This window comes from Podarcis raffonei, chromosome 4 (assembly GCF_027172205.1).
Source record: "Podarcis raffonei isolate rPodRaf1 chromosome 4, rPodRaf1.pri, whole genome shotgun sequence".
In the NCBI taxonomy this organism is placed as follows: Eukaryota; Metazoa; Chordata; class Lepidosauria; order Squamata; family Lacertidae; genus Podarcis; species Podarcis raffonei.
In genome coordinates this window covers 65432907-65448717 of record NC_070605.1, presented here as the reverse complement: position 1 = coordinate 65448717, position 15811 = coordinate 65432907, and the positions used below count along the sequence as shown (strand labels likewise).

At 41.9% G+C, this 15811-nt stretch overlaps 1 protein-coding gene across 3 annotated transcripts in view; it reads left to right on the top strand.

Moving 5' to 3' along the window:
• PHEX (phosphate regulating endopeptidase X-linked) overlaps positions 1 to 15811 on the top strand; it is a 97913-nt gene that overhangs the window by 23353 nt on the left and 58749 nt on the right. For all 3 annotated transcript variants that reach the window (XM_053387023.1, XM_053387024.1, XM_053387025.1), the window contains 2 exons: positions 13294 to 13380; positions 13928 to 14154. In XM_053387023.1, the coding sequence (XP_053242998.1) occupies positions 13294 to 13380; positions 13928 to 14154 (314 nt within the window). The remainder of the gene's footprint in view (positions 1 to 13293; positions 13381 to 13927; positions 14155 to 15811) is intronic.

Sequence of the window (15811 nt, the reverse complement as noted above, 5' to 3'; positions counted from 1 at the left end):
AGATTCAGAATGAGGCATAAGACAATTGAGTCAATCCTAAAACAATGTTTATGCAGTCTCTTGGTCTGAAATGTATTTTTGGAATCTGGTGGTGGGAAAGAAGTGTCCGAGGGAGTAGTGGAATCTAGTAACACCCTTGGAATGGTAAATGGACATGTTAGTTCGACCTCTTACATCACTAAAGACAAAGAGCAAGACAATATTTTGACTCTTGTTTGTTTGAATTGTGTAGCAGAGGAAACCAACACTCTCTGGCAAACAGGATTCTATAAATCTGAGCTTTGTGTCAGAATGTATATGTTAGGGAATATTTTATGGAGTTTTGCTCTTTGCTTTTTAAAAGGTTAAGCAATCCTAATGGCATTGCATGCAGGTCTTTGCTGGCGTGGAGAGAAATGGCTGTGCCAAATATTGCTAACAGACCAGTCCAGCAAATGTACAATTGTTAGTTACTGGTCTTAGTGCAAAAAAACAAAAACACCACCACCATATGCTTAAACTATTACCACTCCCAATGTTCCGGTATCTGTTCCTAGCAAAACACCATCTTTCCTTTATCCCTACTTACTTTGGGGGAAGAAATTGAGGGGATGCCTTGAAAAATGTTAGTATAATATACACATGCACAGGTTAAGGTTTTAGTTGCCATTTAGGTTCTCCTCAGGTCTTCCTCAGCCTTCCTCACAGGGTCTACAGATGTTGACTGGCCTTGGTTGCCAAGACAAACCTTTTGGTCACCAGAACCCTGCACCCTCCTCATCCCTGATCTTGGAAAGTGCCTCTGCATGAAGGCAGAGATGATCTTAAATAAAGTATTAAAAAAAAATGAAGACAGAGATGATACTTTGCTTCACTCCCTAACCTCTTTCCCCAGGGGCTTGCTCAGGGTTGCAGTGCAGTAGAGATGGCACCATTGTGTAGCACATTAGCAGAGTGACCTTAGTGGATTTGCAATGCCTGGGGGCTTCAGGGAGAGTGGGAAAGTTCACCACTCTCTTCCATTGATGGAGGTGTCTGCCAGATCAAAAGCTTTCCCATGAGCTGAAGGCACATGGTATTACACACAATGACTCTTTCATAAACACACTAAATCTACGCAATTCCTGGATTAATGAACAGCAATCATTTTTGATGGGTTTTCAGAAGTATTATTTCTGTTTGTTTATTTTTATTAAATTTCTACCCTGCCCTTCCAAAGGAACCCAGGGTGGCAAACAACAAGAAATAAAACAATAAAAACACATTTGGAACATATTACTATACCAATCACTGCACATTGCACACTGCCCACAACTGTTGAATGTAAAGATACCAGAGAGCCACATTTATCTGGACCTTGCCATGTTTGGGAGTGTGTGTGTGTGTGTGTGTATCCCAAACTACATGATGTTTGGCATTAAAGTATTTCATTTTTTGAGAGCGAGCAAGTGAAATAGTAAATATGTTCCTCCTTATTACATTTCCTGGCTAACGTCCTTGAATTGGGCTCTGCCCTTTCTGTGGCATTTGGGAGTACTGCACATATTAGCCTGGTATTTAAATGAAGGTGGTATTTCTTTGTGAATCATGTAAACAAACTTAGGTAACCAAACAATTGACTGCACTTTGACCAGATAGCAAACACTTGATTTCATCTCTGGAGCAAAATAAAAAATGAAAAAATACACAACTGTTCCCATATGGCTCTGCAGGAAGCAATAAATAATCGTTCACATTCCTAAATCTCAGCATTGCATGGGAGATCATTTGGAATGGTGGGAATACTTTTGAACATAAGTATTTTCAAGGCTTTCCAGTAAACTGCTAGCGATGGGAGACCTTTAACCCTGTATTGATCCGTGGCCTAATTCTCCTATTTCTGGTGTTCAGTCTGTGTCATTGCTAATGTAGCAAAAACTGCACCTCCCCCATACATGAGTGGGTGATACGTAATTTTGACACCCTTTCTTACCCCATAATGGCAATGGATAAAAGATGCAGCCATCTGTACAATAATTGGTTGATTCCAGTTTACCCAACTGCCAAGAGACATTGCACAACTGACATTATCTGTTGAGACAAAAATCCCACTCAGCCAGTGAAATCAGTTCATAGTTGAGCCTTCTAATTTTTAAAAAAATGGTGTTTTTTTAAAATAAAAACTGTATGGTAGGAAACGCAGATAATTATGTAGGTTAGACAAATGAGCTGTCTTTGTAATGGCTATGTGGGAAACGGGGGATGAGTAAAGGAGATCATTTTGGTTCCTGAGAGAGGTTTTTATGGCTGCACATGATATAAGCCACAAGTTCTTTTTCCCCACAGACTTCTTTTGGGCGGGAGAGGCCACCATCTTTGTGTGAAGAGAGTTCATGCTGCTGGATCAGACAGTTCTATTTAGCTCTGTGGTTGCATGTTATTACAAAATATTTATGGAAGGTTTATGCCTTGTGCTTCAGCTTCCATTTCCTTCAGAATGATTCATTTGCCTCTCTGAGTCGGGGGGCCAACAGGATTTTCTGGGTTCTGTACACTGTATGTGAATTCCACCCTCTGACCCACTTGCAAAAGAGGACACAGATTTGCGTAACACTTTCATATGTTTTGTGCCACATGCAAATTTGTGTCCTCTTTGCAGGTGGAGTGGAGGGCCCAAAAATAAATTGGTGACCACACATGTAACTAAGTGTCTGACAGATGGATTGTGAAGAGGTCAAGCTTTCCTTATTCACATACTAGAAAAGGCTTAATGTGTTTAATTCCTGCCAGTCACACAGCTGTTAAAGCCCTGCTTTCTCCAATACCAACTCTAAACCCAAAGCCTAGGCTGCAGTTGTACTTCCCCTTACCTGGGAGTAAGCTCCATTAAACACAAAGAAACTTACTTCTGGGTAGACATGTATACCATCGGACTGTTTAAATTAACTATAAAGCGACTTCCGAATGAGTGCCTGCTCTTTTGCTCCCGCACTGCAGCAGGACACATGCCTAATCTTCTTTGCAGTTTTCATGTTTTTTAATTTGCAATTTGGAGGCGAGGGTGGGTTTCTGGCAAGTCCAGGGCCTAAGGATTTTAGGGCCAAATGACACACTATGTTGAATTCGTTACTGTGATTGTTCTTAAAACTGTTCATCCCGGGGGCCATTCAGGATCAATACCACAGAAGGCAGGAAAGAGTTTTGGGATTCAACCCTCTCACCCTGCTGTGACCCTTACAAAAATCGCCCATGTAAGCTGCTACATGGCACAGGAGGGAGGCTCCCATCAGCACCATGCACTATTTCAGAACAGAGATGAATCAAGCTGTAACAGATATGAACACTCAGTGTTGTTGGTTATGGGCAATTTTAGATTTAGAAGGAATTTCTGTAATGTGTTGTTTGAGGCTGAGGAGGGACCTTTTTGCCATGGCAATACTTTTGGATTGAGGTTGGCTGAGTGGTGCAGAGAGCCATTTAGCCAGAGAAGAGGAGATTGAGGGAAATGCCTCTGTAAATTCAAGGAAGTGGAAACATGTGAGGGTCAGGAAAGAGTGTGTGACTCTGAGGAGGTGGGTGATGTGCTCTTTTAAAATGGGCTATAGTCTAGAAATTTGGCACCTTTTTGCCTACATTTCATGTAATCTTCCATATTATTTTGAAAATATTGCACATCAAAATGGCTTCTTATGTGGAAATTCTTATGTAAGAAAATAAGAATGGTCTGCTGAATGGCCCATCTAGTCCTACATCCTGTTCTCGCAGTGGCCAACCAGATGCCTGTGAGAAACCAAGGAACAGAACGTGAGCACAAGAGGAATCTCCCTTCTCTTGGTTTCCAGCAACTGGTTTTTGGAAGCATTGCTGCCTCCAACTGTGGATGTAGACATAGCCATCTTGGTTGGTAGCCATTGACACCCCTCTCCTCCATGAATTTGTCTAATCCTCTTTTAAAGCCATTTAAGTTGGTGGCCATTATGGGCTCCTTGGATAAGCAAGTTCCATAGTGTGACAATGTGTTGTGTGAACAAGTATATTATTTTATCCATGCTAAATCTTCCAGCATTCAGCTACCTTGGATGTCCACGAGTTCTAGTGTCATGAGGGAGAAAAACTTTTCTCTGTTCACTTTCTCCGTCCTGTGTATCGTTTCATAAACTCTAGAGGTATCATCATTCTTTATTCAGTTTAATTCCCATGAACTGGTGGTTGTTTTCTTGGATTATCATACCAGTTTCAATTGATTTATGGTTAAATGTTCGTGAAATCTCCCTGGAAGTACATATTAATTAAATCCTCATTAATTGCACATTAGAACTCATTGATTGATTGCTGCAAGTGCTAGATGCATTCATAATAGGGAACCAAGTGTCAAAAGATTGTTTTGGATAAAAAGTATAAATGTCTGCATAAATAAATTGGAGCACAAGGCTTCTATTCCGTGGAGTGCTGGGTTTGGGCTTGGTAGATCTTGGGTCCCGTTGTCTGAGATTACTCATCTTTGTTGCATAGAGCTCTGGCAAAGTGGCCTATGATTAGAATAAAAAGGCTGAGCCTAATTTTAGAGGCTTACGGCTGTTGTATTTTTATTTTCAGCTGGGACAGAATATACTTAGTATTTTGGATGTTCTTAAATACTCCAAATGTCCATCTTCTGTGTCTGGTGTGCCAGTTCTTGGAACTTTCAGTGAAGTAGAAATCTGACACTTGAACTATAATCCTCCCTGGAATGCAGTGGCGTCAAGTTGCGACACTATACTTAAGGTTTTTGTCTTTGTCAGGTCATGATTTCCAGGGGATAAAAACCACAGCCATGACTTTGTGGCTCTTTAGAAATGAAAACTGCCTTTCTGCCAAGCAGTGTTGAAAAGAACAAGAGCCTTGTACCAAGTCAGATTATTGGTCTCTCTAGCTTAGTATTGCCTACACAGATTGGCAGGTGCTCTCTGGGGTTTCAGACAGGGGTCTTTTCAGCCCCTAACTAGATCTGAATCTGGGATCTTCTGAATGAAAAGGATTTGCTGTATCACTGAGCTATGGTGATTACCCTGGCGGTATAGGCAACCTTTCTCTCTCCCCACCTGGCAAGGTGTGTCCAGGATTTGAACTGAGCCATCAAAGTAGTTCTCAACGTCCCATGCGAGTGAGTGGCCATTACTGGCCTTTGTGCATCTTCACTTTGAGCAGACCTCTCTTAAACCATGGAGATTTCTTACACAGCTGAGCTGCGCAGGGTAGATTCTGGGAAACGGTGTGGTCATAAGAGTGGCACTGAGCTCTGGAAGACTTGTGTATGATGATGGATGGTGCCTTTACACCTGGGCTTAAATCCTTGCAGCTGTGGGCATGTGGTAAAAGTCTGTATCCACATTCAACTAGAATAGCAGCTCACAGGACTGAAACGTAAAGAAAGCTGTTTGTCTTGGAATTGTATATTTTCAGTATGGGCTGGAGAGCATTTAGAAGATACTGGTCTGGATTTGAAGTTTATGAAGCTGGAAATGAGTGCTTGAGCCGGACACTTTTTGCCCTTCTTCTCCCCACTCTCATTCCAAGTTCCTGGTTTGGATGAAGCCGGAGTTCCCTGCTACATCAGAACCAGGGAACTCTGTATTGCTGTCTGTTAACAAACTGGGAAAATAAGGTTGGAATGATTGTTCAGACCAGGACTGAACATCAGAACATCTATTTATCTGAAAAAAACCTACAACATCTATTCCTGATATCTTTTTATCACTTTTAAGTATCTTTTTTCTTCCATTTGAGGGTGTTCAGAAACAAAGTTGTTATGTCTGAAATGTAGAAGGGCCATCTTGCCACTTTTTTTCCATATATAGGCTTAGTCTGTGGGGTGCAGCAGCCCTCTGCCTCATTAGGCTTCTAATGGAGAGAAGTGAAGGACAAATAAGTGAATAAACAAATATTATAGATGAAAAAGACTGATTTAATATCCACCATATTTTTGAGAAAAAGTTGCTGGTCTCTCAGATAGCTCATGTTGAATGGATTCCTCCAACATATCTATCAGTTGTATCTTCTTCTGTCTCCCATTCTACACTTATCATCTGCCATCCAAACAACATGACCAGTCCAACGAAGTTGATGTTGAAGAATCATTGCTTTGACACTGGTGATCTTTGCTTTTCCATAGCAACTACTCTATTCCCACCTCAAGAATGGAAAGTAAAATACGGGTGGGCAACAAAAGAGATTTAAAGAAGCTCTCAAGACAAATCTGAAAAAATGTAACATAAGCACTGTTAACTGGGAAACACTGGCCTGCAAGTGCTCCAGTTGGAGAACAGCCTTTACCAAAGGTGTCATTGACTTTGAAGAAGCACGCACTCAGGGCGAAAAGAAGAAATGAACTAAGAGGAAGGCATGTTTGACAAACCCTCACTGTGATAAACTCCTGCCCAGACACCTATGTTTCCACTGTGGAAGGACGTGTGGATCCAGAATTGGTCTCCACAGTAACTTACGGACTCACTGTTAAGACCGTGTTCATGGAAGACAATCTTACTCAGCTATGAGAAGACACCTGTCATGGCCTGGGTTCTTGCCAGTGCTGGACTTTGGGCTCTCGAATTTCAGCGGTGCCCTGTGCAACACTAAAATTTGCTCCTCCACCTCTTGTGCTCTGTTCAACATTATTGTTATGGTGCTCCCTGTGGTGCTGGTACCCAGTGCAGCCAAACCAGACACGCTACCCTAAAACCGCCTCTGCTCTTGCTATAAATGCTTTTTCACCTCAGCTCTCTATAAAAGGTTTTATTTTTAATACGCACATGATATGTAAATAGATATGTAAATTGCTTGGCAATGTATGTTGTTTACATAGTTACTTAACCATAATTGCTCCTGTCTTGAAAGGGATCACATGGCTTTTCATTTTTCTGAAGTGAAGTGTTGTTTATTGACTTTGTATTATGTGCATACAAATTGTTACTAAATGCTACATTCCCAACCGTGTCTACTCAGAAGTAAGCCTGACGGACTTCAGTGGGGCTTACTGTGCTTCCTGCTGTGAATTTTTAAGATGAGAAGTATGCCTTGTTGTTCTTCTTTCCACATGGAAAGAGAAGTCATCTCTTTTCTTGCCTGTTGCCTGTATCATTGCTCCTCAGTTGAAGCATGAGGATTTCAAGCTGTCAAATACAAAATGTTTACTGCAAACATTTAAACCATGAATTAGCTTGAATGTTGTGTTTCAGCAGGTGCACAAAAACAACCATTTTCTGATATGCATTTATGAAACAAAACGTTATTTTGCAAAAAGGGCTTGTATAAGTAGCATTACACTGACATTCAAGTGGCATTCCTTGTAAAATGTTTAACGTAGCCAAAGGCATAGAATCCAGGGTACAAAGAGCAAAATATCAACCACATGCCCTCCATGAGTTGAAACAGGGGGTCATTTCTACTCCCATAGGCTCTCCATGTGTCTAGAAGCCTTGTCTTGCAGCAAAGAGTTCTAAATCAGGTGAGGAGCTCATATCCGTGAACTCAACTCTCCACCCCAGATGCTTGCCTCTAGCTTAGTGCTAGTCCTGCAGTGAAAACAGGTGAGGTATGGCATTTGGGGAACTCCCAAGTTTTGTAGAAGTACCAAAGATCTGTGGGGGGGCCCTAAGTGGCAGGGAGAACCCCCAAACAGCCCAACAAAAAGCTGAACATGCTCAGTGACTTCAAATTGCTGACTGTTTGAGGCAATACGTAAAACTGGATGGGTGGGAGAATGGAATGGAGTATCCTGAACAGGAGCACTCAATGCTACAGACAGCATGTGTAAAGTAGATTCTTAATTTGTGGGAGAAACTGAGTGATATGAACACCAGAGTGAAATTGTGCTGGCCTGTAGGCTGGGAAAGTGGCAGGATCTAGAAATAGCAAGTAAGATTAAAGGTAACGCTGAACCACAAGTGTATAGTTAGTTAGCTTTAAAATAGATTTCTTTTTTAAACAGGAAAAAAGAACCCACTATAGGACGTCTTAGTTTTCAGTGTAGGTTGTATTTTGTTTGAACAGGATATGACTGATGGTTCCCCTCAGGGTGGGTAAACTGATGACCCTTTTAGGCCTCAATCCTTTATACACTCAGGGTCTAATGAGGCTTACCAAAAGCTTGTGTAACTATAAGCGCTGATGCCCCTTTTATTTCAGAAATGGCTTTTTTGGAGAGGGTGATCTTGAGTATAGGACAAGGTGCTTAATCTTTTACCCAAACACTGCATTAATGGTCCCTGTAGGGTTCCAAATGCAGAAGAAAAAGCAATTTAGAGCAGACTAAAATGTTATCTGGGCAAATTGTTAAAAATGCCTTGTACTGAATAGAGTTACATTTAAGATATGGGTGGTGGTGGTGGTGACCAAATAAGATGTCAAGAAGAGAGGTGTTCCCTGTAAAATGTTTAAAGGCATATTGTAGGCTTTTCCTACAATAAGGTCAGGGAACTGTACACAAGATTTCCCCTTTATATCCTCACAGCAACCCAGTGAGGTGGGTTAGACTATGAATGAACTTCATGTCTCACCAGGAATCTGAATATGGGTCTCCCCACTCCTAGCCTAACACTACCCACAATGCTGCACTGGCTCTCAGACCGTAATTCTTGCCTATGCTCATCTTGTGATGTGCTTTCCTTGTAGTTCGATCTGTACTCGTGTCAGCATTGATTTATGCAGGGTCTCTGTTTTGCACTCTAATGGAACCTTAGTCTCGCAGTTTCTTTGTCTTGCTATTTTGTGCACTTGCCAGAGAGTGTCAGAGGCTGAGCATGATTTGATGTGGTTCTTTCTGCTGAGCTAGGTCAAAATAAAGGCACCGGCTACATAAGGCTCTTTGCCTCTTTTAACGTTCCTGGCACAAGTAACTGAGTTATATGCACTAAAGCAATTTGCAGAGTTTGGAAGGCTTAAGAAAGAGTGCGAACACCTTGAACCTGCTTTGGAGTGCACAGATGACACTTGCTTAATGAGGCAAGTTATGGCATTCCACCGCCTTGAAGCACACTTAACAACTGGCTTTGGCACCTGCTGTTTCCATTTTATATTTCAAGCTGGATGTAAATCCTCTTCCAAGTCAACCTGGCTGCTATTCACTGGAGTGTGTTATAGATAATTAGGTCAAGAGAAGGCCAGGGAACCCCCTGGAGGACCATTTTGATATGCTCTGGGGAGCGTATATGATATGCTTTATGGTGGTGACTGAAGAAAACTAGCAATACAATTGACATTTACCATTTTCTTTGTATTTTACTTGAGCTCATCTCCTTCAGTTTTTATTCCTTCCCCACTATTGTAATTGAATTTATAATCTTAAGCGAGGTGCGTTTATTTTCATTGTTTTGGGCTATTTTACAAATACACCCACCCACACACACACCATATTGGCTGGAATACAAGCCTCACTTTTTTTCCAAATTCCGACCGTGAAAAGTTAAAGTGTGGTTTAAATTCGCGGCCTTACAAAAATTGGCTTTTACGATATCACTGATGAAACAGACATACAGTAAAATGGAACGGGTGTGAGTGCCTGAGGAATTTTAAGGGAGTGGCTTATATTCAGGTATCGTCTTTTTCTTCTTCTTTCCCCTTGGATTTTAAAGGTGCAGCTTATATTTGGGCCAAGACGGTATTTATAAATATAATGAATGATAGAGCTATATACAAGCAGTACTATATAATAATGCTAAATTACCAAATTTAAATATTGTCTTCTATCATTATGTATACAACTATGTAAATAAAAATAGTTTTGATATCAGATATTTCCAAAATAAATACGAACCTACTTTTATACAGTTCAATAGTCAACATTCAATATTTATTTAAAATCCAGGCAACCCCCCATCCCCACAAAAAGGATCCATTGTGAGAGCTGCTCCAGTAGAGATGATCTAACAGATGTTTTGCAGTGTAGACTTATGCATGTTTTATTAGGAGCACAACTGGAATCAGAGCACCTTTGAAGAGCCATATTCCTACAGGGGTCCCACTGTCACTACCTGGAGGCTGCTGATCCTTGGCCTTGGTTCACCTTCTCTCTCCAAGCATGCAAGCAATGAGTTGGAAGAAACAGTGGTACCTTTCTCTCTCGGCGTGGCTGCATGGACTGGGGCCCAGAGGGAAAGGGCAAGTGAATCAGGCAGCAGTACTTTGGGAAGGAGGGGGGGCATTTGCCCAAGGGCCTCCCCAAACCTGGAACCATCCCTGCTCAGAAGTAAGCCCTACTAGGTTTAATGGGATTTCCTCCTAGGTAATTGTGTCTAGGACGTCAGGCGCAAGATGTCCAAGGAACCTGGTAGCTGCATGTTACTGACCTGGTTCACATTTAATGCTGAGCCAATCTATCTATGGTTTGGTGTGAATGTGCAAGTGTGCCAATACATAGTAAGAAAAACATGGATGCTTCCCTCAGTCCTCTATCAGCTTTGGTTGAGTGTTATGTGTGAACCTGGGCTCACAGTTTGGCTCACTCCAAACAAGGCTTGTTGTTGGCTTAGCACTCCAGGTTTGTTTGGGAGAGACAAACCATGAGCCCATGTTTGCACCCAACACTAAGCCAAGTGGTGGCTAAATGCACAATAGGATGACAGCAGCAGGAGTTGGGGATAAGTGGCCACCATTTTCTTACTGTGCGCCTGCATAGTTGCTCGTTCATGCTAAGCCGTAGTTTGGCTTAGTATTACAGGCAAACCTGACATTACTGATTGTCTAAGTATCCATTGGGTTTATCTATGGGAAGATGTGTCTTGGGGCTGATTGCAGGGTCATAGAACAGGCAAAATGGAAAGGTAATGATGATTTACAAATCTGTTGCATTTATACTCCACCTTTCCTTTAAGGGTGGTGCATATAATTCTCCCGTTTTGCTGTCACAACGGCAGTAAAACCCCTGTGCTATAGGCTTTTGTGTTTTCTTTATTTCTAAGTCTTTCCACTCCTTCCTACACAAAGATCACTGTCCTGTGTAAACCCTGTAGGGAGTGCAGCCTAGCCTTTCCCCGTTCCCTTTTAAGACTTCAAAACTGAAACTCTTTGCAGAAGCCTAGGAAGCAGGCAGGCTATAGTATTCTATAATAAAGACAGATACATAAAATAGCTTGTGAGCTTTGGAAGGAACAGATACAGCCAGGTAGGCTGTGTACACATTACTTCTTACTCTGGCTGTAGTGCACTCTCACTTCTCTTTTTAATCTGTGTACCTATGACAATACCCAAGGGTCTAGAGCAATCCTGCCGTTTCTGGTGAAATACTCTGTTTTGATTTGGTTTCCCCCCAAGCCAGCTTTAATTGAACTTGAACCCAGTATCCTTTTTCAAGTAGCATTGAATCCCAGGTGTGTGGGATTTTCCTTTCCTTTTCCTACCCCATCTCTGGGGCGACGATGGGGCAGTGAAACTAACCAGGCAATTCCATCAGCTGAAGACGTCAGTGCCCATTCTCCCACCTTGCCTGTCCGATGGGCAAATGCAACTTGAAACGCACTGAGGAAAAACCCCCTCACTGTTTTAAGCCAGTAATGTGTACACAGAGTAGAAAGAACACTCCAAATCAGCATTGCACCAGGTAAAAGAATGATCCGATTCATTGCAAGTTAGCCTTTGCCTCTGTTATGGTATTTGAGGCAGTTCCGGGAGTGGGGAAATCTCTTGTTCCTGAAGCACAAATATAGCTTTGCCAAATCCAAGCCTTGCATGTCCACAGAGAGACCATATATTAGGGTTAATTACATGAAATCTGATATGCTTCCTTTGGCATTCTATGTCTTGGAAGGAAAAAAATGCATTTAGTTCTTTCCCTATCTGTGCTAATTATATATAAATATGACCAATTTCCGCCTCCTTTTGTTTTGTTAGTGGTGTGCACATTCTTAGTGTTGTCATGTGCATGGCTCTATCCCTTATGAACCTCTATCTAAGAGAATATTTACACAATTAATGTGTAATGCAAACTAACGTTCTTGTTCAAGGCCGGATTTACGTTTGTATTGCAAACAGGATTGACTTTGCTCCATGCAGGACAACTTAGGGCACCTATGAACGGCTTCCATTTTGTTCGTGAGAATCAATACGGGCATATTAAGGCTGCACAATTAAAATGGAGGTGGAGTTCTTGAACAATAAACCTACCTCCAAGAAAAAAGAAAAGCAATTTTGGGAGGGGTTTTGGTTTTTTAAAGGAGAGTGACTGGAATTGGGGGAATAACAATTGCTTGGCACAACATCATATTACCTCATCATATTACCTCATCATAAACAAATGAGAATGAATGCTCAATAAACAGGTCATCTGGAAGGGACCTTTGTTCCATGAATGTTTCCCTCAGATATTGGTTTGTTTTAATGATTTATAGCAAAGCTTTGGTCTTCTTGTAGGCTGAGATTTATTTGAAACATGGTTTAACCCTGGAACCTGTTCACTGCCTGAGCTTGGCTCTGCTCCCTCAGACAGTTCACAGATGAAAGTAGGGATACTCGGTTTTGTGTTCATATAATAGTTTCCCCCTCCCCCATAGTGCTTCATTGCTTGACACCAATGCAGCATGCACTTCACACATTACTCGGCATCTTGTATGTTCATCTGACCATAACACAAACTGCCTGTGTCATTTTAATGGCATATTGTGTTCATGGCTATATAAGAAGAAAAAGCATATGTCAGTTTCTGTATGTTCAGATCCCAACCTGTAACCTTGAAAATAAAAGAGTTACGTACTCTAATCCAGACAAGGAGCTTGGGGAAACGCCAGGTTTGAAGAAATACAACAAATAAATAAGATTCTTAGGGGAAACCCAAGTAAAGCCCAATGAGGACGAACAGTGCTCAGTGGCCATGGGATGCTGACTGATTATTGGAAAGGGGGGCGGAATAGAAAATGGGGGAGTTGAATGGAGTGTCCTGGAAATGGGCACAGTTTGTTGGCTTCTTGAACAGTACCACTCCACACTGCAAGATTTTGCTGCAGGTCCTACTTGAATTAGGTATTAAGGAAGAGAGCGCCATTTACTATGTGTCTTTCGCCTGTTACTAAAGCTTCAAAGCCTGCTCCCCTCCTCTAGAGTGAAGGGAAGAAATTTCAAAACAGAGGTTCTCTGTTCTTTGGAACCCCCAAACTTTTCATCTTAACAATGAAGCACTGTGTATGGGCCTAACATTTCCTGAGCCTCTAGATTCAAGAATGTCAGTCTTCCTAGACTACCAACATTAAATTCTGAAGAATTCAGGTTCATTGTCTAGTGATGTGATGTTCTGACCTATTGTTTGATGTTGGTAAAACTCTAGGATGGTTAAACTTGAAACTAATGTTTTCTCCTCATTTGACTTCACAGCTCTCCTTGAGAAACCTCTTAGCAAAAGGCGAGACAGTGAAGCTGTACAGAAGGCTAAGATTCTTTATTCTTCGTGTATGAATGAGAGTAAGTAACTTTCATTTACAGGGTTACAGGTTAGAGTCTGAATGTACACAAACTGGCAAATACTTTTTATTTTCCATCATTCTATAAATATCAAGCAATGAGCAGCTCTGAAACGAATCTCTGTTTTATGCATACCAAAACATGCAAAATGTTGCAAAAACAGCATTTTATGACTTGTGCCAGTTATTGCTCTTCTCCCATTAAGTCAGTACTAAATAATTTGTACTTTTAGAATGCAGTCCTGTACTTAGGGTACACTTACCTAGGAATAAGTGAGGCTTACTTCTCAGTAAACATGCCTTAGATTGATTGCACAGTATTCCCTGGTGCATGGGATTTTAACTATCATATATGTTTAATGGGACATTTCTTCTGAATGCATACCCATATGGAGAAATCTGATAGTAATCTAACATTACTACTACTTAAATAAATTTATGTATACACATCCTGTTGCTCTCCACATATAACAGTATTTCTAATGAGCACTCTTAAAATGGTATTACCTGGAAGTTGTCTTCTGATGGCTTGCTTTTTCCGCCTCCAGATAAGATAGAGAAAGCTGATGCAAAGCCTCTTTTGAGCATGCTGAAACATTCTCCGTTCCGCTGGCCTGTCCTGGAATCGAACATTGGGCCTGATGGATTGTGGTCAGAAAGGAAGTTCAGCATGCTACAGACCCTGGCTACTCTTCGTGGCCAATATAGCAGTTCTGTTTTCATCCGAATGTATGTGGCTTCTGATGATAAGAACTCTAATGAGCACATCATAAAGGTATGGTAGAGGGGGTTGATGGAGGTAGATGCGAGTTTTCACCAGTTTACTAAAAATATCTAGTGCTCCACATTTTAGCCATTATGTTCAGGAATTGCCAACTTTTGCAAATGGGCACATTTACAAATTGGAGAAACTGTTGTGGGGACACATATGCCTGCACACTGCAACCATGCACAAGCACATCCATGGCAGTTACCCCCCCACTCCACTCATCAGCAATGAGACTTAAAAAAAAGAGAGAGTGTTTTCGTTTCACATAAGTGTTATAGGGGTGTGTGAGTGAGAGAGAGAAATCTTCCTGGAAGTTCAAGAGTTAATCTTCCCTCTCCAGCTGCAGTCTTCAGGAAGATCAGCCCCTGGTAACAACTAAAAAAAAATCGAGCCCCCTATAACAACTAGGACTGACACAGCAGATTTCTTTGAAGCTTAATTATGACAAGAAGTGTTTTTAATGAGAGCGATCCCTGAAAATTGCTCCTCCTCCAATGTAATTAGGCTTGAAATGAGCCTTGTACTGAGGCTAATATAAGACTTCTTTGAAGTCGAACTGTGCCATGGTGTGGTGTGATTTTGGCGTGCATGTGTGTGTCGTATTTGTAAACTCCCCCCTCCAAACTGCCCAACTCATGCAGATAGACGTGAAACAAAAACTTTCAATGAGCTATAATAGAAGGCTCCTTTCTATTTCAGCATAAGAGAGTGGGGAGGGTTTGTTACAACAGGACCCTCTGGGTGCCAGAAGGGATTGCTTACTTGAATTTGGGGGAGCTGTGTTTGTGGCTGGGTGCAGCCATGGCAGATGGGACTCCCTCCTGTGGCATGAGGGAGTCCGCTGCTATGGATTCTCCTGCAGGCAGCGGGGCCAGTCATGGGGGACTCCAGGGGTGTGGCTTGGGGAGCAGACCAGAGGGCCTCAGTTCTCCTCTGGATTCCCACCCTCCCTCTCCTTTAGTTGATATTTGGTAGCTGGCCAGGCACAGGCGGACTAGCTTCTGTGTGCCTTGCTTCAGTCACCATTTTCTGGGCCAGGGAGGGATTTCCCCTTTAGGCCAATTGAACCTCCTGGAGGGCTTTTGCCTGCCTCATAGCAAATGTCACAATCAATCAATTAATCAAGTACCTTTATTGTCATCACAGTATAAAATGTTTCAAATAACTGGAAAAATTAAAAAGACAAGGGTGAAGCTTTCAAGGGTTATAAGGTCACAGTATGATCGTGTGCATTTGGATATCCTTCCCGAAAGGATAGTGATGTCACAATTTTACAATGGATTAGGCATAGGGATGGAGCCCTAGTCTAAGTGAGTGGTGAGAGCTCCCCTCACAACAACTGCAGCAGCAGGGTATCCCTTGAAGAGAGCCTGCAAGATGATGCTCTTGTCTGGTCACCCAGTTTAGGAGTTGATGGGCCATAGCGCTCCTGAATGGTGTTCAAGGCGGTTGCCCACAACTGATGCACATCCCAAGGCAACCCTTAATTTTAGTCAATCAGGTCAGTCATCAACCAGCAATGGCTATGCCAGGATCTGTTATCCATAAAGTTGTGGCCTGTTTAATTCCATGCTGCTGTCCTGGGCTTCACTGCATCTGGACCCACAAAAGCATGTGCTATATGGGTGACCCATGTCCTGATTTATAGTTGACTAATTTGTGT